The sequence below is a fragment of the Halichoerus grypus genome, chromosome 1, assembly GCF_964656455.1.
Source record: "Halichoerus grypus chromosome 1, mHalGry1.hap1.1, whole genome shotgun sequence".
Taxonomy (NCBI): Eukaryota; Metazoa; Chordata; class Mammalia; order Carnivora; family Phocidae; genus Halichoerus; species Halichoerus grypus.
Genome location: NC_135712.1, coordinates 128,577,425 through 128,603,464, shown reverse-complemented (window position 1 = coordinate 128,603,464; position 26,040 = coordinate 128,577,425). Strand labels below are relative to the sequence as shown.

The 26,040-nt window shown below is 42.8% G+C and overlaps 1 protein-coding gene across 1 annotated transcript in view; it reads left to right on the top strand.

The window, feature by feature from the left end:
* Nucleotides 1-491: 491 nt before the first annotated feature.
* LOC118535891 (collagen alpha-4(VI) chain-like) overlaps nt 492-26,040 on the top strand; it is a 90,052-nt gene continuing 64,503 nt past the window's right edge. Inside the window, exons 1-11 of the mRNA XM_036092516.2 lie at nt 492-567; nt 3,883-4,485; nt 6,679-7,266; nt 7,966-8,571; nt 12,373-13,002; nt 17,109-17,654; nt 17,999-18,553; nt 21,961-22,295; nt 23,257-23,335; nt 25,340-25,485; nt 25,640-25,732. Of these exons, the coding sequence (XP_035948409.2) occupies nt 492-567; nt 3,883-4,485; nt 6,679-7,266; nt 7,966-8,571; nt 12,373-13,002; nt 17,109-17,654; nt 17,999-18,553; nt 21,961-22,295; nt 23,257-23,335; nt 25,340-25,485; nt 25,640-25,732 (4,257 nt within the window). The remainder of the gene's footprint in view (nt 568-3,882; nt 4,486-6,678; nt 7,267-7,965; nt 8,572-12,372; nt 13,003-17,108; nt 17,655-17,998; nt 18,554-21,960; nt 22,296-23,256; nt 23,336-25,339; nt 25,486-25,639; nt 25,733-26,040) is intronic.

Below are 26,040 nucleotides of genomic sequence, written 5' to 3'. Positions count from 1 at the left end.
TCCTCATTTTATCAGGCAGATGTGCTCCTGAGATATTTGAATATTTCTGCATGCCACAAATATTTATAAGGTCATCCAATGCTTGTATAAAAATACAAGCAAAATCATCCAGAAATGTTTATGTTCCACCAAACGAATTCAGTGTGTGAAACAGAAATTCTACCCATGCCCCATATGCTTTATCCTTTTATAGTCCTATCTGGACAATTTTAAACAGTGAAGTCTGAGGTATACACTCTGGGTGTTTACAAAACTCTTCCTGAGTTGGGTTAGCAAGACCATCTTCCCTGCACAATTGAAACAATGTAGCAATAAGCCCTTAATTTTGTATCAAGTTTCTGTTGGTCTGGGGAAAGACATGGTTCTATATATTTTTTTAAATCAACTTTTTGAGATATAATTAACATATGATATGATGCACTCATTTAAAATGTATGAAGACAGAATTTTAATTATGAGGTTTCTTTTTTTCCCCTAGGTCCATATCCAGAATGGAGACTTGGAAGGCGTTTTGGGAGTTCATCATTCTTGCAGCTAGTTTTGGCTTCATCAAGTCACAGAGAATTGGTAATGCATTGGATTCTCTAAGCCAAAAATGATGACCTTGCCAGGGACCTATGGTAGTGACAATCTTAAAAGAAAATAGTACAGAAGCTTCGTAATTAATGGAAGGGAAATGCTTCTTTTCAGGAGAGCTTAGAATCTAGAAGCTTTTAGTGAACAGCGGGCACTTGATTTTTTTCAAAGCTTAACCTCAAATGACAAAAATAAATAAATGAATAAATAAAATAGCTATTAAAAAATGCTATACTTCTGAATGTATTACCAGGCTCTCCAATGCTTTTGTAAACATCGGCCTACTCTCTTGACTCCGCATTTTGCTTTGTCTCCTTTAGCAGAGCTGTTCTGTGAGGTAATTGTCATCATGAGATGCATAGCTTCGCTAAACGCCAGTGATAGCTCTGGAATTTTTTTTGCAGTCATTTTAACAGATTGTTGTGACTTTTCATGCTGAAAGTCTCATGAAGAGAAGATTGTTTGAGTAGCCCGAAGCCCCACTGAGACAATATTGAGGTTTAAATATTTATATATAATTACATACACTGTTATTTGTTGGAGAAAAAAAAAACCCCATGAAGCTTTCTAAATTTTCCCTCCAGCTCTGACTCCCCGCTCTTGTGAACGGAAGCTGTGACAGTCAGTCTTTTCATGTTTCGAACACCTTCTAAAATGACAAAGGGCTGGTGGAGGGGTTAAGAAAAGTAACAATGTATGAAAAGGTAATACATCTCTCGAGGTGCACATCATGGAACCCATACTTATTTGCCTGGAAAACTGTTCCACAGCTGTGAGTTTTCTCCTGTTCGGAAAGATCATGGAAACACTCTCAAGTCTGTGTTTGATTTCTTCTGAAAGAGATGTTAAGGGGACAAACCAGGCAGCCATCCCTGGAGCACTCACTGAATTCTTTCCTCTCAACAGGATTGCATTCTGGAGCACCAAAGGGAAGTAAAGCTTAAAGGGCCATGAGCTCATTTATTATCTGCCTTTTCAATAATCATTCCACTCGGCTTTATGATCAAGATTAGGCAAACTCCTGAGAAGTGGGACTCTGGAACCTAGAAGTGATTCAATGTCCCTAGAGCACACCACCCTTCGTCAGCCCTTCTCTGCCTAAACTCTTACAAGGTCTTTGCCTTCCTATAATATGGATTTTTAATTTAATCTTCATTATGGCAGTCCAGAGTATGAACTGGATGTCAGGAGACCTGGTTTCTAATACTGGCTGTTCGAACTGATTTACGTGAGTTACTTTGCTTTCTAGGTCTTATTTCCTTTATCTGCAAGATGGGTAAATTTGGTTTACATTATTCTATACTTGCATTTTTCAATACAGTGGCCACTAGTCGCATGTGACTATTTAAATTAAATTAAAATTCAGTAAAATTTTAAATTTATTTTCTCATTTGTGCTAGCTACATTCCAAGTGCTCAATCACCACATGTACCTCGTGGCTACGGTATTGTATTACATTATCTCATAGGATTCTTTCTAGCTCTAAAATGTTCTGATTCCCTTATTTGGTTTCATTAATGTTCAATATTTCCATTCTTGTGATATCTTCTCCCTTTGTCCCTCCCTCTCCCCTTCTCTCATTCCCAAGTATTTCCTTCCTTAAATATTTTTTTGGGTGACTACTCTATGCTAGACACCTGAGTGATGGACAAACAAATGAAAGATACAGTGTCTGTTTGCATGGAGCCCACTGTCTAGTTGGGGAGATCGCCATTAGTTGAATAAGCACATTGATGAATGTTACATTACAAACCAAGATAAAAGAACATGATTCTATGGGAATTTATTAGAAAAAAAGAAAAGAGAGAGAAAGGGAAAGAAATTCAGTGGTTGGACTAGCATGTAGGGGCCACATGGAGCTTGGACCACGGAGAGCAAAATGGAGCGGGGAGAGTGAGTGTGGGGCCAGCCCCAGCCAGTATTTTAACTCTCCTGGCACAAGACCAAATGCAAAATGTATTTAACCAGCATGGGATAATCATCCCCTGGTTGTTGAGCCACTTGAAACTAACATCCTCTTCAGCTGGTTTCTGCTTTTGTTTCTCCTCTCTCTCATCACTGATTCATGGGTTCTCCTACCATCAGCACGGACAATCACATTGCGACGTGTGGGGGAAATGTCATGATGGTTACTGACAAACAGAGAGATCATAATCACCTCTTCCCTTTTTTTTGGTCCGCATGAGCACAGTGTTTAATTCGTGTATTTACTTCTTGTCACAGAAATGCAATGTTTGCGTTGGAAGAGACCAGGTCATCTGGTCAAGCCCTTATAGTAGAGAGATGCAATCTGAGACGCAGAAAGATGAACTATTGGCTCAAGTCCTGCAGTCAGCTGGCTTCTGATCCCTTCCATGCTGGAGACCAGGGTGGGCCCAGCTGGAGCACCACTCGCTCTGGCCACTGTTGGGGTTGTGTTTCCGGGGTTGGAATTGGGTTTGGAGGTAGTTGTACAGTGCAGGCTTGAGTTCAGGGAGCCAAAGGAGCCAAATGGGAGCCATGCTTATGGTAATGCCACGAGATAAAACTAAAAGGGGCTGGTGGTAGCTAGGGAGTGCCAGAGGTCAAAGCCGGAAAGCAGATGTCTTAGGTCAGGTTCTCTAGAGGCAGAGCCTGGGACAGGGATTTGGTGAATGTGTTATTGTGAGGGAGTACTCTTTAGGACAGACCTGTAAGGGAATAAGAGAAGTGAGACAGGCTGGGGGTGAAGAAGCCAAGCAAGGATGTAGCCTCAGATAACATCCAGCCTTGGCCTGAGCCATGGAAGATGCTGGAACATAAATGGCACCATGAGCTGTTTCAGTAAGGCAAGGGGGCCAGGTGCTTGTAAGCCCATATGATTGACCATTGGCCACCCAGGTGGTATAACTTTCCAGGTTTCTCCAGATGTGGCTGCTCTGCTCCCTTCAGCACGGACAGGTCTCTAGACCAAGTGTCAGAGGGGAGCAGTTCACTGTAGCCCTGGAAGCAGGTGTGCCGGGCAGCAAAGATCTAGGCGGGGCACCAACAGCATCCTCTCCTGGTTGAAAATATTTTCTTTTATTAAGTTTAAGGGATGGGTGGAGGGCCGTGGTCAGGGATCTCACTGAAGGGGTCAGATGTCTGTTAGAATGAAACAGAGAGTGGCAGGTGAACAAGGGTAGATGGTGGCCATGAGGAAGCAAAGGAAGATGCATATTAGCTATTGTCAAAGAGCTGTGCAGGCCGATCTGCACACTGTGAAGGCAACGAATGGGGAGAGATAGCGTCACCGCCAGAAGCTGTCAATTTTGTGCTGTTTTATCTTGAATTGACTCTCTTCCCCAGTCTGCAGGGAAGCGTCTGTGGGAGATGTCGTGTTTCTAGTGGACGCCAACATCAACCCCCAACATACCCGCAGCATGCGGAGCTTCTTGCACATCATGGTAAACAGCTTCAATGTCAGCAAAGAGACCATCCGCGTGGGGCTGGCTCAGTACGGCGACATGCCCCATTCCGAATTCCTACTTTCCACCTACCCCCGCAAAGGCGATGTGTTGAAACACATTCAAAGCTTTCAATTTTGGCCTGGGGGCCACAGATTGGGCCTGGCCCTGCAGTTCCTTCTAGATCAGCACTTCCAGGCAGCAGCAGGGAGTCGGGCAAGCCAGGGCGTGCCTCAGACGGCCCTGGTGATCAGCAGCAGCCCAGCTGAGGACGGTGTGCAGGAAGCCGCCGAGGCCCTGAGGAGGGCGGGCGTCTGGCTTTATACCGTTGGTGTCAAAGATGCGGTTTTGGCCGAGCTCAAGGAGATTGCGAGCAGTCCTGAGGAGAAGTTCGCCTCTTTTGTTCCCAACTTCTCTGATCTGGGCAGTCATGCTCAGAAGCTGCGGCGACAGCTCTGTGACACTTTGGCAAAGGCAGTTCAGCCTGTTGACAATGTCTTTCCAGGTACAGAAGACTTGCCCCTTCTTGTTTCTGATCTAGAAGTCACGGAGCTCAAAGCTTTATCTCTTCTTCATCTCTCCCACTGTCCTTCTTATTTTCCATATGTATGCATGTTGAATTTTAATATTACAATCTCACTAAACTATCTGTACTCTATGCTCCTCTCCAATCATTGACCAGAGACTTACCATCTTTTTAAATAAATATCATGGGCCATATGCTGGTTCTATATGCAGATGTAGTGGAAGTCCATTTTTGGAGGAAGAATATTTGTTCCTAGAATGATATTCTTCCTAGATTGAACTTATCCATGTTGCCTGGATGGGGGGTCGAGGAGGGGAGAGGGGCAGTAGATCTTCCAGGAAGCTTGCTTATTGCTTATTTTATTGCCAGTGTGTTGGTATAAAGTATTGGTTATGAGCATGAATTTAGGGGAAAGTACGGTCTGGGTTCAAGTCCCACTTCTCCACTTTTTAACTGTGTCAGTTTGAACAAGTTACTTTATCTCTCTGAATCTAAGTTTTCTTCCTAGGATGGTAGTACCTGCCTCAGAGAGTTGTTGAAATCATTAAATAAAATTATGCAAGTCAGGTGCTTATCGCAGTGCTCAGCCCATCAGAGGTGATAGCATTATGATCATTACCTGTGATGATCTAACTCATTAGCTTTGTACTTCTGTCAGTGGTGATGGGGCAGAGACTTGCCGAAATCCTTTATGAGTTAATTACTTAATTCTATGAGAAAGCAAAGACCTTTGAGCAGAGGAAGAGAAGCTTGCTAGTGGTTTTCATCAAAATGCATAAGAGGATAGAGCCTTCATTACTTATTCATTATTGTGGCATTTCTACAGAAGGTAGGTAAATTGGAAGAAGTGCTAAAACTTTTCACCCATTTGATGCTGCAAGTCTATGGTGGCAGTATTGCATTTGTACAACCAAATTATATACCTTGCTTTTGTGTATCACTTCAGGGTTTACAGAAAGGTTTTATATACTTAGTAATACTAACTACCATTTGCTTGGTACTATATAGTTTGCCAAACTTGTTTACATTGCCCAACTGACTGATAGATACATACATAAGGCGATTCTTTGTTAGACCCATAGGGATGTGTATGGTACATAAGGCAATTAGTATTTACTTTTACATAGATATGTAAGGCAATTGGTGTTATTATTATTTGCATTTTTCAAGTGAGGAAACTGAGGCCAAAGCTAACATAACTGGATGGCAGAGCTAGGATTTGATTCCAGGATCTTAAGACCAGATGCATTCCAATAGGACAAGTGTCATGGATTGTGTTCCCCAGAAGCAGAGCTTGAGGCAAGGATTTGGATTTACATTATTTATTATGGAAGAGCTCCCAAAGGGTTGGTAAGGATGTGGGGGGTGCAGGACAGAGAGTAGAGAAAAGAAAGGAAAAATGTGATCTCAGGCAAAAGTTCCAGAGGGTAGTTTTAGCTTGATCCTACAGGAGAGCTCAGGAATATAAATTATGCTTCAGCTAGGCTTTCATATATTGTAGGCAAAGCAGCTCCAGTAGCTGAAGGGAAGTCCTCCAACGTACAGTGTATAGAAATGGTAACAAAGAATTCAAAAGGACTTGGGCAGAGCACAAATAATGTCTGCTATAGTAGATTATCTTATTTTATCCTCCAAACAACTCTGTGAGAGTGTGAGGGCTGGTATAAAAGTTTCACTGCTGCAGAGAAGAAAGCCAAGTCTCAGAAAGGTGTGTGATAGATAGGTCACAGGGCTCCTAAGTGGTGGAGCCACAATGATGTGTATAATGGAATGCAGGACGTATTCCAGTTTTCTGACCTGTTGGTACCAGTACTCTTGTAGAGATGAAGTTTATTACCACTGGAAAGAGGACAACTCCTTTCTCAGCATGCTACTACATTTATAGAAGGGGTTTTCTTCTTCATGAGATTCAAGGGATTGTCCAAGTGTGTTCCAAGATTAGACATATCAGTAGAACAAGACAGAAGCCTCAGGAGATGATGGAGTTGAGGGACGGAAAAGCACAAAAAATGTTGTCACTTCTCTGAGCACTGTCATTTAGGGTATCTGAGGACCACAGAGTCTAGTCTGACTGGCCCTGCTCTCCTTTCTGTACACCATTCAGCCCCATTGGTTCTAAGCATTTTGAGTGAAGACTCACAGACTCCATGACTTTTGTCCTCTTTCTTGCAGCTTGCAGAGAGGCAGTCTTAGCAGACATTGTCTTCCTAGTAGACAGCTCAACCAGCATTGGACCTCAGAACTTCCAAAAAGTGAAGAACTTCCTTTACTCTGTCATCTTGGGGCTTGACATCAGCAGTGACCAGGTCCGAGTGGGACTTGCTCAGTATAATGACAACATCTACCCAGCCTTTCAGCTGAACCAGCACCCTCTGAAGGGTGTGGTCCTGGAGAAGATCCAGAATCTTCCCTACCGTACAGGAGACACAAACACAGGGAGGGCCCTGGAGTTTATCAGGATGCACTACTTGACTGAGGCAGCTGGCAGCCGGGCCAAGGACAGGGTTCCTCAGATAGTTATCCTGGTGACAGATGGGGAGTCAAATGATGAAGTTCAGGAGGCAGCTAACAAGTTAAAAGAAGATGGAGTGGTTGTTTATGTGGTAGGGGTCAATGTCCAAGATGTCCAGGAATTGCAAAAAATAGCTAGTGAGCCATTTGAGAAGTATCTCTTCAACATCGAAAACTTCAACACCCTTCAGGATTTCTCAGGACGCATTCTTCAGACTCTGTGCTCAGCAGTGGAGGGTAAGATAAAAGGTAAGAAGCTGCATCAAAACCCAACATTCCAACCAGGACACCTAATTACGGTATGAGCCGGGATGCACTGAGTATAGTGGAAGGGCAGGAGAAGGAGCTGGCTGCCATCTCTGGAGAACCTGGGGGGACTTCCTAGGTGAAGGAACATTGGAGCTGGGGGTTGAAGAATGAATGCAGTTCTCATGGGTAGAAAAGGACATCCTGCCATGTTGTTCAGAGGAAGTCCAGAAGACCTATGTTCTTGTCCTGCCTGTACCACTTTCTAGTTAGGTGAGAGTGGACAAGCAGCTTTACTTCTTCATTTCAATGTTCTCATCTGTACAGTGAAGATAATAACACTTGCCTAGTAGGATGGCTTATGGGGATTAAATCAAATAATTGTATAAAAATTGCTAGCACAAAATAACTGCTCCATATATGTCCATTTCCCTTGCCTCTTCCATTGGTGGAAGAAGAATAGGTGAGAGGTGCTTTAGTCTAATAAAGCAGACAACAAAGACAGCAGGGTGGAAGAGGGAGAGAGTCTTGTGATTGGTTCACACAGAGGAGGTGGGAAGAATAATATGCACATTGTTACATAATTATAGTACCTCTCCCTCTTATATTCCCTGCATCCTTGTATTCAGTTTTCATGAGATCTTGATTTGATTTACTTTCTCCTGTATGTCTTTTCCTTCTTCCTCCTCTCTTCAATTCCAGAATTCACCCAAGCTTATGCAGATGTGGTCTTTCTTGCCGACACCTCACAGGGCACATCACATGCCAGTTTCCAGTGGATGCAGAATTTCATCTCCAGAGTGATTGACCTGCTGGATGTTGGCAGGGACAAGTACCAGATTGGGCTGGCTCAGTATGGTGGTCAAGGCCACACCGAATTTTTGCTCAATACCTACCAGACCCGGGATGAGATGATTGCCCATGTCCGTGACCACTTTTTGCTCCAGGGTGGCTCCAGGAGGACGGGCAAAGCTCTGCGATATCTTCATCAGACTTTCTTCCAGGAGGCAGCAGGAAGCCGGTTTCTCCAGGGTGTTCCGCAATATGCAGTGGTCATGACCTCAGGCAAATCTGAGGATGAGGTCTGGGATGCCGCACAGACATTGAGGGAAAAAGGCGTGAAAGTCATGTCTGTGGGTGTACAGGACTTTGACAGGAGAGAACTGGAGGGGATGGCAACCCCACCCCTTGTATATGAGATGCAAGGACAAGATGGAGTCAGACAGTTGATGCAGGATGTGGGTGTGGTGATCCAGGGGACCGGGCAGCTCGGGTTCGGGACTGCGTCTGAGAAGGAGCCTGTAGTAGGTAAGGTTTGGTCCCTACATGTGTGAGCCGCTGGAAGGTCTCAGAAACTCTGGGGGAAAGAGCAGAGAAGGGGGGCATTCTGGATTCCTCAGTACTGCGATACCAGCACCAGTGCAGGGGGAAGAGGAGGAGGCATGGGGCTTCCTTGGGCATACACCCTATATCGGTTAACTGTGGTCACAGTGAGGCTGCATAAGAAGCCATCCAAAAAGTCAGTGGCTGAGAAGAATCATTTATTTTCGCTGATCTGCTGGGGATCAGCTGATCTTTGTTGGGCTCAACTGAATGGCTTTCCTGATCTTGCCTGAGCTTGTTCACAGATTTGAGATTTGGCTGAGGGTTGGTTGATCTACATTTGGTTCTGCTCCATAGCTCTCATCTTCCTCCTGGGATTATTAGGCTAGTCTGGACATATTATTCCCATGGTAACTGCAGAGGTGCAAGAGAGAAAACCTAATTACATAAGCACTTTTAAGACCTCTGCTTCATCATCTGCTAACATCCCATTGGTCAAGCAAGTCATATAGTCATGTCATCGTAAGAAAGTATGTTTCCCCCACAGAAGTGAGATATAGGGAGTTAATATCTCTGAACAATAATTCGAGTTACCATATGCCTTTTCTAGGAGAAGGAGCATTCAGGCTTCTCCCCAGAGAAGCTGGTGTTCAAAATGCTCAAGGGAGGTGCTATTAACATTTTGAGTGAGACATTCATAGTGTAGGATTGTGCTGTGCATTGTCAGAGGTCTAACATTCCTGGTCCCTGCCAGTAGCATCTCCAATGACAATTCAAACCGCTGCCATATATTTCAAAATGTCCCCTGGGGATGAGAACCATTGAACCTCATCTCCTGCTAAGTCCCTTTATACATTCTAACCATTAGCCAAGCTGAACTGCTCACCATTTGCTATATATGTGTCATACTTTCCCTGCCCTTCCCAAGGGCACTGTCTCTGCCCTTGAATACACTGTACCACCAGCCTGGAATGCCCACAGACAAAACTTTATCCTTCAGTTGTTAAGTTATCCTCTTGGCAGAGCTTCTGGTTGATCCTCACAACAGAAGTGATAAATCCCTCCTTTCTCTGAACTATCATAACTCTGCCCAGACCTCTCAACATGTAAAGCTTGAAAGTCCTTGGAATTTTATAGTCAGAAGAGACAAACACATGTGAGACAAGATGAGGAAAGTCCAAGCAGGGATAATAAAAAACTAAGAAGCCCCTTACAGACATTACATTAAGTAGAAGTAGAATAGAAGGGGAGGGGAGGTAATGGAGAATCTGACCTGGGAGGAATTGTGTTGGTCCCTCAATAATGGGTATGGTCTTAATATACAGGGAGAAGAAAAGAGCCTACTCTTGGTAAGGGGAAGAGCATCAGTGAGGGTGTGGAAGTGGGAATGGGCTGGATAAATGTGGAAGAAAGTGAAAAAAATGGAGCCGATTGGAGGAGGGGGGAGGGTTTGGAGGTAGTGAGAGATGAGATTGATGAGGTAGAATGGACCCCAAGGGTCTCAAAGTCCCTGGGAGGTAACTATAGGCTTTTAAGCAGGAAAAATGACATGACCAAAATGGTCTTTAAGGAAGGCTTCAGGGGGCAGGCTGAATTCCACATGACACCTCAGACTCAGAAAGACTGTAAGGCTGAGCTGTCATCTATCCACATATGGAGGAGCCACCTGGGTCTAGACCAATGGTGGCTCTGATGATGAGGAAAGGGAATGAATCTTGAAGACAACTTGAAAGGAGAATATAGTTGACCCTTGAACAACTCAGGGGTTAGGGGCCCTTACCCTGCCCCCACAGCTGAAAATCTCCATGTAAATTTTGACTTCCCCAAAACTTAACTACTAATAGCCTACCGTTGACCAGATGCTTACAGATAACCGAAAGAGTGGATTAACACATTTTTATGTGTTATATGTATCATATACTGTATTCTTTAATAAAGTAAGCCAGAGAAGAGAAAATGTTATTAAGAAAATCATAAGGATGAGAAAATAAATTTATAGTACTGTACATATATTTATTGAACAAATCTGCATATAGGCAGGCTGAGCCACGGCTGCACAGGGTAGGCTTGGCATGGGAATGGCGATGTTCTACAGCCTGGTGGTTTCTAGTTGGTAGAGGCAGCTGCCAGGTGGGCCCGTGGCCGGTGGCAGTAGCCTTGAGGTGTAGTACACCTGCCCCATCTGCCTGGAGGTGTAGCTCTAGCCTGTGGCCATGGGCAGCTGTGGCCCTCCATGAGTGCACTGGCCTCCAGAAGGTGGAGGGACAGGGGCACCACCATGGAAAGGGGTCTGTCTGAGACCCTGGTGAGTGAAGAACCAAGTGGGAGGGTGCGGGTATACCAGGGGCTCAGGGCTTCCTGCACAGTGTCATCCCTGCCCTCTGCACATGTTCCTCTGCTTCAGCCCAGCCTCCTGCCCCAGCCCTGGCACTTTACCTGACCACCCCATGGACACACAGGGCAATCTGCAGCCCTGTCTAGTCCCAGGGCCCTGGGGGCTGCTGATGGCCTCCGAGGGCCGGCCTCGTACTCAGAGGCTAGTAGGCACCTTTGATTGTATCTGTAGAGACTTGGGTGGGCAGTTGTAAATAAATGCCTTGTGGCTTTTGGTGCCAACTCTTAAAAAGAAAGCCCACACGTGTAAGAGGACCAGCACAGGGCAAACCCATGTTGATCAAGGGTCAACTGTAATAACACTTGGTACCAACAGGTGAAGGAAGGGAGAAGTCAAAGATGCTTGGAGTTTCTCTAGAAAGTGTTTCAGACTTGGCAAAATCAGGGGCAACACTCTTTTTAAATCTAGGATTGTTTTTGGTTCTTTATAAAAAAGGGAAATTACAGGACCTCGAGAGGCCAAAGATAAGTCAGAAGGTGATTCTGTTGCCTCTCTAAACTTTGTTTAACAGGACTCCGCTGTCTATACCTTGGCTTCAGCCTTCTGCATGTGTGATTTTGGCTCTGTGCTAGGGAGATTTCTGTTTTCATATGTCAAAACAGATTTGGACCTTTTTGGTATGTGGACACAGTGGGTTTCCCTGCATTAGGCACTGTCTTAAATTTGGAGGAAGGCGTCTCCACTCCTCTTGGAAGGGAGTTTAGGCAGGTACAGCTCCATTCTCCCATTTGAGGCAGGTTCAAGTGAAGGTTCTTTATAGCAGAATGAAAAAGCCAGTTAGCCCAATTTGTGGACAAAGATTTTTCATAGGCACTTGCAATATTTCATGTTGCCTCTGTTGAAGTGACATGAGAGTTATCAGAGAAAGATGCACAAGTTAATAGTCACAATTTCTTATTTGCATCTGTACGGAGAGGAAAAATTATTAAATGAAGGAGGTTTTAGGCCTATAATAGAGAATTTGACTCAGTGTTTCCTGAAACTAGAAAAATGAAGAAAAAAAACTAGTCAAGCCTGGCTCAGATGCTTCTAATGGACTTTGACAAATTGAAAAAATGATCTTAAAGCACTTTCTTGTGGATATGCATATATTTACATATTTTGCAAGTGATGTGAATACTCTTCCCAGTGAAAAATTCTGTGATAAGTACGAAACCTGTGTTCTCTGACCATCATGCCAAATACTGGTCATAAAGGCTTCCACTAAATTCTAAAACTCATTAATATAAGTTAGTATGACATATTTATTAGAGTTTGTAATACTACATATATTATTATAGTATATAAAAATGTAGCATAATACAACATAAAAATATAGCATAGTACCAAATGAGTATTGTCTTTATTACTCTGTTCTCATGCTAAAGCTTGCTTTCTGTTTTTGTTTATAGCATGTCCGACGGCTATCCCAACTGATTTGGTCTTTCTCATTGAGGAATTCAGCTGGGACAGGCAATCAAATTTCCAACAGGTTGTCAGCTTCTTAAAGACCACAGTCAGCTCTCTAAACGTTCGTCCAGATGGTGTGAGAATTGGCTTGGTCTTGTACAGTGAGGAACCACGACTGGAGTTTTCCCTGGATGCATTTCAGAACCCAGCCAAAATCTTAGAGTATTTGGACAAAATAACCTACCGGAGAAGAAGTGGAAGGACCAAGACTGGAGCTGCTTTGGATTTCCTAAGGAACGAGGTTTTCATTGAGGAGAGGGGCAGCCGGTTCAAACACGGTGTGCAGCAGCTGGCTGTGGTCATCACGGAAGGCTTCTCCCAAGACCAGTTGTCCAAGCCAGCTTCCCTCCTCCGCAGGGCAGGGGTTACCATCTACGCGGTGGGCACCCACCTTGCCTCAGAGAGTAAGGACCTGGAGAATATAGCATCATATCCTCCTTGGAAGCATGTCATCTCGCTGGAATCCTTTCTGCAACTCTCTGTTGTGGGAAACAAGATTAAGAACCAACTCTGCCCTGAGACCGTGGACAAAGGTGTTTCCATTTCTGGGATGGGCCAGGCTCCACAAGAAGGTAGGAGATCTTTTCCAAATTTCATCTTTTTTTTTTTTTTTAAATCTTTACTCTGCTTGTTCCATATACCTGCCTCCTCTACTCCTTATCCTAGGAAAGATTTTGGAGTCAGTTTATTAAAAAACAAGAACACAAAACTTATAAAATCATTATTTTGTTTTGATTCTGAACAGTGCAAAAGAATATGAAGTAAAAAGTGAACATTCCTCCCTCTTCCTATCTTAGCCTTCATCCCTTTTATTAGTTTTTAAAATTTTTTGAGATTTTTTATCTTTAAAAGGATTTATTCATTTAACAGAGGGAGAGAGCACAAGCAGGGGGAGCGGCAGGCAGAGGGAGAAGCAGACTCCCCACTGAGCAGGGAGCCCGATGTGGGGCTCGATCCCAGGACCCTGGGATCATGACCTGAGCCAAAGGCAGACACTTAACCCACTGAGCCACCCAGGTGCCCCCTTTTTATCAGTTTGATGAAAATATATGTAATTTATAGTAGAAGCCTTAGGGATCGAGGTATGGATTTACTAAATCTTAAGCTCCTTGAAGTAGAAAATTATTTCTAAAAAGATAAGAACATTCTTGAAATTAAAAAAATTTTAACTTAAAATATAAATGAACATTAATTTGCCAGTCTTTTGTGTAGAGCCAAGGCTTCTTTGAATATGAGCCCTGCTGATTGGAGTTCCATATGTTTTCTTCATCACACATCCAATAGTATAGTTTCTATAATTTCTAGTTTCAGTTTCTTTAAAGTGGGAAGAAAAGCTAGCCACTTTTGAAACAATCTGAGTATAGAATCCTGATTTTTATGGTCTCAAAAATTCAGTGTTTGTAGCGCTATCTGGCATACCAACAACTTCCTTTAAAACAATTTGCTTTTATTGGGTCTTTTCTAAGCAGTTAACCTGGTTTTCACAGACATAATAAACCTCTTTTATTCACACTCATATCCTATTGATTTGTACAATATTTGATTTGTTGTGTAATTGTAGTAACAAAACTTCCATAAATAGGCTGAGCACAAACCCATGTTACTCTTGGTAGGCTTATTCTTTGTTGACCTTACAAATAAAACAGTCAGTTATTTTACCAGCAAAAAATGGGTTTATTTGGGAATAGCGGAGAACTGCAATTCAGGATGGGCAAGCTATACCAACAACAGTAGGTGAGTCCAGCAAACAAAGGAGAGGAATATTATTTTATTGAGAAGGAAGAAATTGGGAGGGATTGTTTCGAATGAAAGTCCATTGGAAAAATGCAAGAGCTCAGAGTGGTGGCAGTTTCTCAGGCTGAGTTGCTGGGGCGGTTGATTTCTTGTAGGAGATGCATTATTCATGTTTTTCGTATTGGGGCTGTAATTGATTCTTTCCTGCTGAGGATTCTTCTGTTGGGGCCTGAAATGGACAAGTGGTAGGGCATTGGAGTTCCCCTTTTTGCTCTCTGGTCTCATTTTAGAGATGTTTCCCTTTATTAATTTTCACATCTTCCACTGAGTGAAGCAGAACTGTGTTGTGTTACCCTTGGGGGCTCCCAGGGGGGAGGGCACTTGGCGTATTGTGGGAGCATCCCTCACGTGTTACTGATGTGAAGGGAGGAAGTCAATTATCTGGTGAGCCATTTAAGAGGAAGTTGGTTAGAAGAGCTCCTACTGTGTATGCAGTTTGAAAAAAACACCAGAGAAAACATAGCAGTTAAGTATATGCACCTTGGAGTCAAACTGCCTGAATTTTAAATCCCTAATTTTCCACTTACTGGCTATCGTAAGTATCTTTGTGTCTGTCTGTTCATTTGTCTATTTTTGTCCACCCATGCTAATATTTCTAAGATTCAAATCAGGATAATAGAAAGAAGTTGACTACTTGAAATGTAGATAATTAACTTAAAATTCAAGGCTGTGATTATATCTTCAGGGGAAAATCACTGAGCCTTTTTTTTAAACAATCATTAAATAATCTTGTAATTTCTTCATCACTTGTGCTGAGGTCTAGAGATTTAAAATATCTAAATAAATTCCCATCTTTCGCTTTGGCCTGTATTTTTTATCCCTTTCTCTTTTCTGAGAATGAGAAACAAAATCATTAAATATGAATTTCATTTCCTTGTGCACCCCCTCCCTATAATCTGTAGGGAAGAAGGAGAGAAGCCTCCTTTTCTCTTCTTCTAATTCACAGACAGTATAAGGGCTGAGAGTTGATTTCGTTCCCAGACTGCATGGCAGCTAAAATGAAACCTGGAATCAGGAAAATCAGTCCCAAATCTAGAGTGGTTAAAGGTAAATGGAAGTTGGGGCAATTTTACCAGAAATCTGTCCTGGATGACCATTAGATCCTAATATCTACCATTTATTACTCATCAGCTATGTGTCAGATACTCTGCTAAGCACTTTGTGTATGTAATAGATATGGATGCATAGCAGCCTCCAGGCTGTAAAAATTATTCTCTCTCTCTTCCCTCCTGCCTCAAATTCCCATCTGCCAAGATTGGCATGAATGTGTAGTGCCAGACGCTCTTCAGGGCTCTGGGATCCTTTGGACCGTGCAAAGGCCCTGGGCTGCTATGGAGTTGCTTTGGACCACTGCTGCATGGGGCTGGCTCCAGAGATGCCTCTCCCTGCCCAGTGGTCTTTTTCTCAGACTTGGGCCAGGCATCTACCTGTTATCAGTGGGTGATGGCTTCAGGTAAGGTCTGAATTTTTGCCTTCTTTTTCTATAACTTCCCCCTCGAGTCTCCAAGCATTCAACAAACACTACCAGAGAGGTGGATAACTATTTTCCACACCCTTCCAAGTCACACCCCCTTCCAATGCCTGCCCCGCTAGGGTAGGATTGCCAGATATGATGTGGGATGCCCAGTTACATTTGAACTTCATTCAGATAAACAATAAATACTTTTAAAGTGTAAGTTTGTCCTACGTATCACGCAGACCAAGGTCCTCCCAACCGAAAGGCCTGACCAAGGGAGCCCATCTGCTGCCTCAGACCCCTTCCCTTTCAACCAGGAAACATGAAAAGCTCTTGATTCTTCCCTGGGACAAGGGAGTCTAGAGATTAAAAACACAAGGCTGGACCGCATTTTCTGAGAGGTGCAAGGAGAAAATTATGTGTCTTTTTTTTTTTTTGAGGACTCTGCTATGTGACAATGGGTGATCTTAATCATTAATTTTTAATACTCAGCTCTGCTGTTTTTCTATGATCTTGTTTCGTCCTCACTATAATCTTACTGAGTAGGTGTTAAGATTGCCATTTGACAGGTTAGGAAATAGAGAGGCAAAGGGGCAAGCCTGGATACTAAGTGGTTGAGAAAGGATCTATATGTAGAGCCATTTTGCTCTTTGGAGTCTAAGCCTTAATACACAGTGATTCACTTAAGTAAGGCTCATTTAAAACAGAAGGGTTTATATTAAATCAATTAAGTTTCAGAAAGTGTACTCTTTTGCCCATATTTTAAGAAGTCTGACTTGCATGAGAAACAGGAATATCGCGGACTCAGATAACTCCTAGCTTCAAACACGTCCTGATATTTTACTTTAGCTTGTCCTCAACTTCCCCATTTGAGAAATGCCAAGTACTACTTACTTCATGTCTCAAATGCGGTTCACCAGAAACAGACTCTGAGACAAGGATATGGATGCAAGTGATTTATCTGGGAGGTGCCCCCTGGGAATACTGGTAAGGAAGGGCGTGGAGATTTGAGAAAGGAAAGGAAGGTGACCAACAGAGGCTGAATTAGTGAGCAGGTAATTGCTGTAGGCATCTGGGGCTCAGTTCTGCTGGGGACTCAGGGAAATTGTGTAGAGTTCACCTCAGAGTTGTCCTACCCAAAGGGCAAGGGAGCTGGGTACGTATCCACTACTCCCCTCTCAGTCATTGGTTGGTGGCTGCTTCCAAACTCACTCTCAGGCATTTCGGCCTGCCTGCTGTGTGGCTGATCAGGCTTCTGGTCAAACAAGATCCCTCACCAGAGTCACAGGTGCTTTCAGTAGAAAGCTGTTGGCTCTCAAGGGAATAATGAGAGCTGAGAGCATATGGGTGGGGTCAGGATGAATAGCTTTGGCTACGTGCTATCTCGCACCCCGTTCTAATGGGTCGCTCCTTCTTCTTATTGCCTAGACTGTGTGCACATTGAGAAGGCCGATATTTACTTCCTTGTTGATGGATCTAGCAGCATCAACCATGATGATTTTCTCGAAATGAAGACATTCATGAATGAGGCGATAAAGAGGTTCCAAATTGGGCCTGACAGAGTACGGTTTGGAGTTGTTCAGTACTCAGATGGCATTGATATTCAATTTATCCTCAACCAGTATTCCAGTGTGTCAGGACTGAAGGCAGCCATTGATGACATCCAGCAGAGGAAAGGTGGTGCCATGACTGGTCAGGCCTTGAGCAGCATGGCTCAGGTCTTTGTGAACACCACCCGCAGTGGTGTGCCTTGGTATCTCATAATCATCACTGATGGTAAATCTGAGGACCCGGTGGCTGAGCCTGCAGAGGCATTGAGGAGAGAAGGAGTCATCATTTATGCTATTGGAATAAAAAATGCTAATGTTATGGAGCTCAAGGAGATAGCTAAAGATAAGACGTTTTTCACGCCTGAGTTTGATTCCTTGAAGGCCATCCAACAAGATGTGGTACAGGACATCTGCTCCTCAGAGAGTAAGAGTTGTTTCTTTAGTCTCTCTTTCCCTGCAAGTGTATGTATTGAATCTAATTAAATAGGCTTCATTCTCAAAGTGTGGACTCACTGGGGTCCAAAAGGGAATGTTGGATAGAGTGACTATGACCTGGAATGAAGCAAGCTGGTTAGATTCTATCTTTATCATACAGCTGTGTCTCCTTTGCGCTAGGTCACAGAAAATTTATCTCATTGACTTCCTCTCCCACCCCCTTTAAAAATATTTTCACGTTTGTATATATGCCACCCTGGACTGTCCCTGGGGACTTATAATTAATTGGTTTCAGACTCTGAGTGAATGTTCTGTTCTCCCTTTTGTCCCCAGCCTGTAAGAATAGGCAAGCTGATATTATCTTCCTGATAGACGGTTCGGAATCCATCTCCCCAAAAGACTTTGAAAAGATGAAGGGATTCGTCAAGAGAATGGTGAACCAAGCTGATATTAGTGCTGATGAAATTCAGATTGGCCTTTTGCAGTTCAGCTCAACTCCTCAGGAAGAATTCAGGCTCAACCAATACTCCTCAAAGGCGGACATCCACAGAGCCATCTCAAATGTTCAGCAGATGAATGATGGCACCCGCACTGGGAAAGCCCTGACTTTCACTCTGCCTTTTTTTGACAGTTCAAGAGGAGGGAGACCCAATGTTCATCAGTATTTGATTGTGATCACTGATGGGGTTGCCCAGGATGACGTGGTCATGCCAGCCAAGTCTCTCAGGGACAGGAACATCATTATTTTTGCCATTGGGGTGGGAGAAGCCAAAAGTGCTCAGCTTTTGCAGATTACTGATGACCCGCAGAAAGTGTACTATGAAGAGAATTTTGAGTCCCTGCAGAACTTGGAGAAGAAAATTCTTCTTAAGGTTTGCATTCCGCAAGGTGAGTGACAGAGGGTTTGTTATTTGATCCATGAGCCCATCGTAAGTGTCAGGGATGCTGTTGTCTCTCTTAATAAAATAAAACAGATCCTTCTAGCTGGAGGAGGGAGGGAGGGTCACCCTGAGGGGAGGACAGCGGGCCTGAACCCTGGATGCTGTGGTTCACCTTCCCCTGGGGATTCTTTCAATTGTTCTCATGGCTGTCACCACTCTGGACTCCAGGGGCCTGAACCTTCTCAGAACCTGCCTCCAGAAAGTCCTTACAACTCTTAGGTTTATTCCGTGTAGATAGAAGAACCAGACTGGAATATGTAAACACAATTTACTGAAGATTTGGGCATACCAGAAGGGAAATAGAAGCAGAGAGTAATATCAGGTACATAGGTGCTCTTAGGAACTAGAACACAGTTTTTTTTCTATGTGGCTTTGTACAGAGGCCTCTCTACTTTGTTGCCAGGGGCTTTCATGTGGCTGAGGACATCCTCAACCCCATTTTATCTCTTCAAGTTTTTATCCTAACCAGTAAGGTCCAGAGACAGGTGTTCTTCCGCCCAACAGTCTGCATCTGCTCTTCCCCCAAGACTTGCCTTATAATGCGGAACTGACCTGGAGAATATCTTCATGGACAACGCTCCCTCTTACCCACAGGGAGTGAGATTCTCCAGCACAATCACAATAGAATCAGAATGGCTAAACTTTAGATGGTCCCTTTTTGTGCCAGGGGCTATTCCAAGGGCTTCCACATATTAAAACACTTAATCTTCACATAACCCTATTAAATAGATACTATTTTACAGTTGGGGAAACTAAGGCACAACAAAATCAGGTTATTTGGCTCAAGTAAATAGCACAGCTGAGATTTAAACTTGAGGCAGTCTGGATCTAGAGTCTGTGTACTAGATATTGTTCTACATTGCTTTTTGGTATAGCATGGTAGAGCATAAGAGGGCCTCTCAAACTTTAATATGCATTTGAATAACCTGGAGCTCTTATTGAAATGCAGATTCTGACTCAGTAGGTCAGGGTGGGATTCTGCCATTCTAACAAGCTCCCAGGTGATGCTGATCCCACTGGTACTCAAATTACACTTTGAGTAGGAGGGTAGTATACTATAATGTGTAGTAAAGTGTAGTGTAGTAGAGTACAGTACGGTATGATATTGTAAGGCATAACGAAGGGTAGTATAGTATAGAGGAGTTTAATATAGTATGATATAGTATAGAATGTCATCGGATGGCATACAATGGTATAATATGGTATAGTAATACATAGTAAAGTGTAGTATAGTATAATAAAGCATAGTATAGTATGAAATCATATAAAGGAGTGTATAATGAAACCCATAAAGCCCAACATTCCTACACCAACCCCATGTGAAGCAGATACTATTACTATGATACCTAATTCCCAGATGAGAAAAGCAAGAAAGAGGTAAGAAACGTAGATGGGAAATAATGGGAGTCAGGGTTTGAACTTTCCAGAACCTTGGTGTTGAAAGCTGGAGCCAATTTTCTAGAGTATTAAATTAATATTTTTGTTTATACTGCGTAAACGATATCACTTTGCCATGTCCTTGGTGAATTCAGAAATCAATCAAAAAGAGTGGATGTGTGAATTTATTTTTTAAGTAAGCATGATTGTGGGTTGTCCTGCATTAAGTAGTTCAGATTTTTCAGGAGTCAAAGTCCATTTTTGTTTGTTTGTTTATATGTACCTAGGTATTATTCCAGGCAGGAGAAAAGATACAGGATTCCAGCTTCTCTTTTCAGATTATTTTGTACCACATAGTAAATTAAGATTTACATTCATCTTCAGCTTTGTCTTTTGATTTTTTGATAAAATCAGCTGCATACCTCAATAATGGCTGGAGCCTAATTAATTCCAGAATTCTAGGATCATAAAGCTGAATCATAAAGACCTTAGAGATTACTTGGCAAGGTTCAACCCTCTACATTAACAGGGAAAAAAATGCTTGCATATTCTTGCATTTGCAGAATAAAGCCAGCTGAAAATGTCCCTGGGGGAAAATGTAAATTAGAAATGTTGGAATAACATACCATATTGCAGAAAGGAAATTCCTTTTTTTTCTGAAATGAGATCTGATGTAGAAATGGGATTTATATCTGTGAAAACTCCTTTTGGTGAATTTCAATTAGAGATTTAAAAGTCAAAACAAAACCAAGATATTTTATATGAAAGGAGGGGAGGAAGGCATTTTCTGTCTTGGCAATTCGGGAAGCATATCTGGCCAGCTAGCAGAGAGTGTATTATTTAGGGGATGGAAAACTCATGGCTCAGCCCTGGATCTCAGATCCCTGAGAAACTTTAAGACATAGTTTATGACCATTTTCACTGGTAAAGGGTCCAGTATTTATTTATTTTCTTCAAATTTGTCCCCTAAAATCTGCAGTTTTGTTTTTATTGATTCCGAGCCAAATACTCCAGTGTGTGCTGGTCTAAGGAGAAAATGTCCACATGTCTTGGCTTGCCCCGGACAATTGAGAGTTATGCTTGTTGTCCAGAAGTAAATAATAGTGGCCCTTTTATGACTGTTAAGTTACATTTTAAGTCATTTGTCCAGATTCTAATTCAGGTGCATTTGTGACCAACTTTTGCCTCCCCATTGGAATTTTGTGCACGGTCTTATTATTCACCAGTGAGTGGGTGGGTATAGCCTGAAAGATCAGTGGGTTTTCAAATTCTCACAACACTCTTCCAGGAGGGCTTAATAATTTTCAGGTAGAAGAAACAGAAAATTGGGAGTGATTGTCAGTCTTGATCTTTTGTAATATGCTCCCCTGAAATAAGGTATATGCAGAGGTGGTGAATAAGAAAAGAAACTTTCGGGGAAGAAGGAAATAGTACAGCATGTGCTGAAAGAGACTCAAGGCTCATTTATATTCCCTTCTTTATTCATTTATTAAACATTTAATGAGCATCTGTCTCTATTAGGTATTGGGAAAGTAAGATGATGTAATCCCTACTATGAAGGAATCTTTATTTAGTGGGAGAGAAGTCCAAGTAAAGTAGCATGGACATACAGGGGCATTTAATAAGTCAACTTGAGGACCTGGGGACATGAGTCAGAGAGGGCTTTAGGGAGGGGGGTGGTTCTCTGGAACTGGAACTTGAAGGACATGTATGGGTTAACCAGATTGGGATGGAGGAGAGGGGAAAGGACACTTCAGGTAGAGGGAATAGGCTGTACAGAGGAACAGAGGTATGGAACACTCTATGTTGTGTCAGTTAGCTTTGCCATCCACCAAATTAAACACACACTGCCATTGTCTAGCTTCCATTTCTGTGGACTGGCTGGAGATTCTTCTTTCAGGGTTGGCCGATGTCTTCTGGGCTCAGTCATGCATGTATAAATGACTAATTTGATTTTCTTCTCTTCCACCTTCAAAGGATGCGACATAGATTTGTCTGTAGGAGTTGATATTTCCACTTCCGCAAGGCAAGTTCAGCAGAAACTTCAAGGGTTACTGCCGGAGGTGATGCGACCATTGGCCTTGCTTTCCAACATCAGCTGTGGTGCTCCCGGTGGCCTCAACCTGATGTTCCGCTACTTGGTCCCTGGCTCAAATGGCCAGCTTATCTTTGACTCAGGCTTTAAAAAGTATAGTGATGATATTATTCAGACATTCTTAATTCATCAGACTGCCACGAGCAACTATATGGATGCGGATTTTTTGCAGTCCCTGGGAGATCATGCTATCCATCTGTCTTCTGCTAAAGTGAAGGTAATAAATGCTGAGAACCCATGATATGGCACCAATTGCCAGGGTGGGAGGGATAAGACTTTTGTAACGGAGGCCAATAAACTGTTCTTCACTGGAGATTTCACATAGAGGAAAACCATAATCTTACTCAGTAAAGACCAGCAAGGGATATGTTTTCATTCAATCAACAAATATTTACTAAGCCCTAGAGGTTCTGGGCTAAATAATGCCAGTAGAGATAAAAGGATAAATCCCTGCCCTCAAGTTGCTCACAGTTTAGAGATCCAGATTCTTCCATGGTGCAAATTCATTCCAAAGACAACTTGGAAGATATTAGCTCCTTATGATCACTGATTGTCATGTAGGGTAGGGCCCATTATTTTTCCAGTCAGCACTTTGAACTATCTTTAGTAACTAGCTAATGGCCTATTAGTGGTCCTCCCTTCCTGGAGCCCAAGAACTACATACCCACTAAAGCCTACAGAAATGAAAAGATCTTATGTGATGTTTATTAGGAAATGTCATCCCCAAACTTTGCAAGTTACTTTAGTTTTTCCTTCCATCATGCATCCAGTGGATTTATTTCTTAAAATATCGAATTCACTTTTAAATTAAAATTTTCTGTGAATAAAGGTGACACACTTTAATTATAAAAATGCATCAAAATTTTGCTATTTTTGCACTGATAAAGGTGAGTATTGTAAGACCATTTTTGGAAGGTATTTTTAAGGGAACACATTAAGCTGGTTCAAATTCTTTTTTTTGGCAGGGGGCCTTGGGGATATTGAAGTAAAAGTGAATGTGTAATAAAGTAACAAATGGGTGAAATGAGACAGGGTGAAAGACTGGATACAACCAGAAAAGCTAAGCTTATCCTTGCATTGTTACAAAATGTGCAACTTCCAGCATTTATCTTTCCCCTCTCCCCTTCCTCCCCTCCATCCTTGTTCCCCTCTACCCTCCTCTCTCTCATAAACAACAGGTCCTTTTAGTGTTTACAGACGGACTGGATGATAATTTCCAGAGACTGAAGATAACATCTGAGCTTCTCCGCAGCAAAGGCAAGTGCTCATAGTTTCCCTGGGAGGGCTGTTTTTCCCACAGGGACCGAGATGCTCTTTCACATTTCCAGATGGCGCTGGATTCCATTAAGCCTTCCATAGACTAACCCAGGTGGTTGGAGTTCAGTGCCCGCAAGGCTGATGCTTTGTATCAATCAGGGCTGAGAGAACCCAGGGTCCCATATCCCTGACAGTGACCGAGGGTCACTCTGACTGAGACAGGACTGACCAGTTATCAGCCTGGCATCTGCTTTTGAGGGTTGAATGTGCAACTCCTACTTCATGATGAATGGGTGCCATTTGCTCTTGCAGGCTACCAAGGGGTCCGTACGTCTCTTTTTTCTAAACTCTGGAATCACCCTCAAGTTGGGCTTCGCTTTTCCCACTGCCCTTCCTTCCTCCTATGCTCACCAATCTTCCTCTTTCTTCATCCCCCAAGGGCTGCTACTAGTCTATATGGCACCTTTGTGAAAATAGAACAAGATGCCGATGCTCTGGGTGGATGCGACCCTGTGCCTGGGCACCTGGCTTGAAGAGTAGTGTGCTGGCTGGATTTCAGGGCCCCCCAGCTACAGCCATGTGCCCTTGCTCCTCTGTTCGCACTTCGTGTCATATAAAAGCTCTAAGGCAAACTCAAGATGAATAAGCAGCAACTCAAGCTCCCTGTACCCCTCTCCCTTCTCCGTAGAGTATGTTCAGTATATTCCTCTTGAGATGATGCTTTCCGTTGGTTAACAATGTGCTGGAATACCTGCTGTGATAACTTGCTCCCAACTGGATTTACCACATAGGAAGTTTAAAATGTTGCGAATCTTCTGGAAGGGAATTTGAAGTATTTGACAAAAGACGGCAAACTTTGCCTACGTGCTAGATCGGCATTCCATTTCTAGAAATTTATTTTAAGGAATAACTAAGAACATGTAAACAACTTTTTAAAAAAAATTTTTTTTATTGTTGTGTTAATCCCCATACATTACATCATTAGTTTTAGATATAGTGTTCCATGATTCATTGTTTGTGCATAACACCCAGTGCTCCATGCAGAACGTGCCCTCCTCAATACCCATCACCAGGCTAACCCATCCTCCCACCCCCCTCCCCTCTAGAACCCTCAGTTTGTTTTTCAGAGTCCATCGTCTCTCATGGTTCGTCTACCCCTCCGATTTCCCCCCCTTCATTCTTCCCCTCCTGCTACATTCTTCTTTTTTTTTTTCTTTCTTAACATACATTGCATTATTTGTTTCAGAGGTACAGATCTGAGATTCAACAGTCTTGCACAATTCACAGCGCTTACCAGAGCACATACCCTCCCCAGTGTCCCATCACCCAGTCACCCCATCCCTCCCACCCCACCCCCCACTCCAGCAACCCTCAGTTTGTTTCCTGAGATGAAGAATTCCTCATATCAGTGAGGTCATATGATACAGAACATGTAAACAACTTTTAACCACAAGATTGTTAAGTAGCTTGTTTAAAATAGCAAAAAGCTGATGTATGTATGTATGTGTGTGTGTGAATTTACTGTTCAAAATATTAACAAATACTTATTCTGAAATTCTATGAACGGTGATTTCTAGCCAATTTGAAAAGTGTCCTTGTCCATTTGTTCTCTATTATGTGGGCAAATCCACATGATTTTTTAGTGCCTTCATCAGTAGGATGAGCTCATGCTTCAAATCCCAGTGGCTTAAACTAGCAAGAATATATTTATCTTATGCCTTATGACCATTCATTTGAGTCTCATTCTCATCACTTAAGGACCTAGGCCGAAAGAGGGTCTGTTCCTGTGGCAGGGGACAGGAAATGGGGCAAATTATGCACTGCTCTGAAAATTTCTCGTAGGGAGTGACACATGTCACTTCTGCTCTCATTTCATTGGTCAGAAATGCAGTTTGAGACAAGAAGGATATAGGAAGGGTGGGATGATGCATGAATATCTAGGGCCAGGACAAAGAGCGTTCAAAAGACATGCAAGTAAATCTCCGACCGGCTGGTATTTTGAAGGATTCTCTGGGCTCCTCTTTATTGGCCTGGAAGGTGTGCATAAATTAGAAGAGCTCCAGGAGCTAGAATTTGGCAGAGGATTCATATATAATCAACCTCTGAGCATCACACTGCCATCCCTCCCAAGCATCTTACTGAAGCAACTTGTAAGTATTTTTTTCTTTTTAACACCATCCTTCACTAGGTCTATTCATTCTAATAATTTTAAAAACCCAGAGGGAATTTGGTCTCTTTAGTGTGTAATGTGACACAGGTTAACACAGATGAAAAAAATCATGTTACATGAGTTCTGCTTTTCAGGACACAATTGTGGAAAGAAGATGCTGCAATATATATATAAAGTGTTTTGGAGAAGATGGGTACCAGGGCGATGGTGGAAACCCTGGGAGCAAGGTGAGAATTTGTTGGACATGGATGGTGCTGGGAGAGAGATGGCCTTTCAGCACCCACTACATACCAAGCCCCGTGTTCTGTCTTTAACACACCTTTGCTAATTCTACCCTCTAACAAACCTTTGAGGCCAATGTTACTTCACAGGTTGCAATAGAGGCTTAGAGAGGGAACATTACTTCCCCAAAGTCGCACAGGTACCAAGAGGCACTTTGTGATTTAAGCCCCTGTGACTATCTGACTCCAAGGCTCACGTTCTTTCTACTGTATTATGCTGTCTCCTTACATTTATTTATTTGTCATTTATTTGA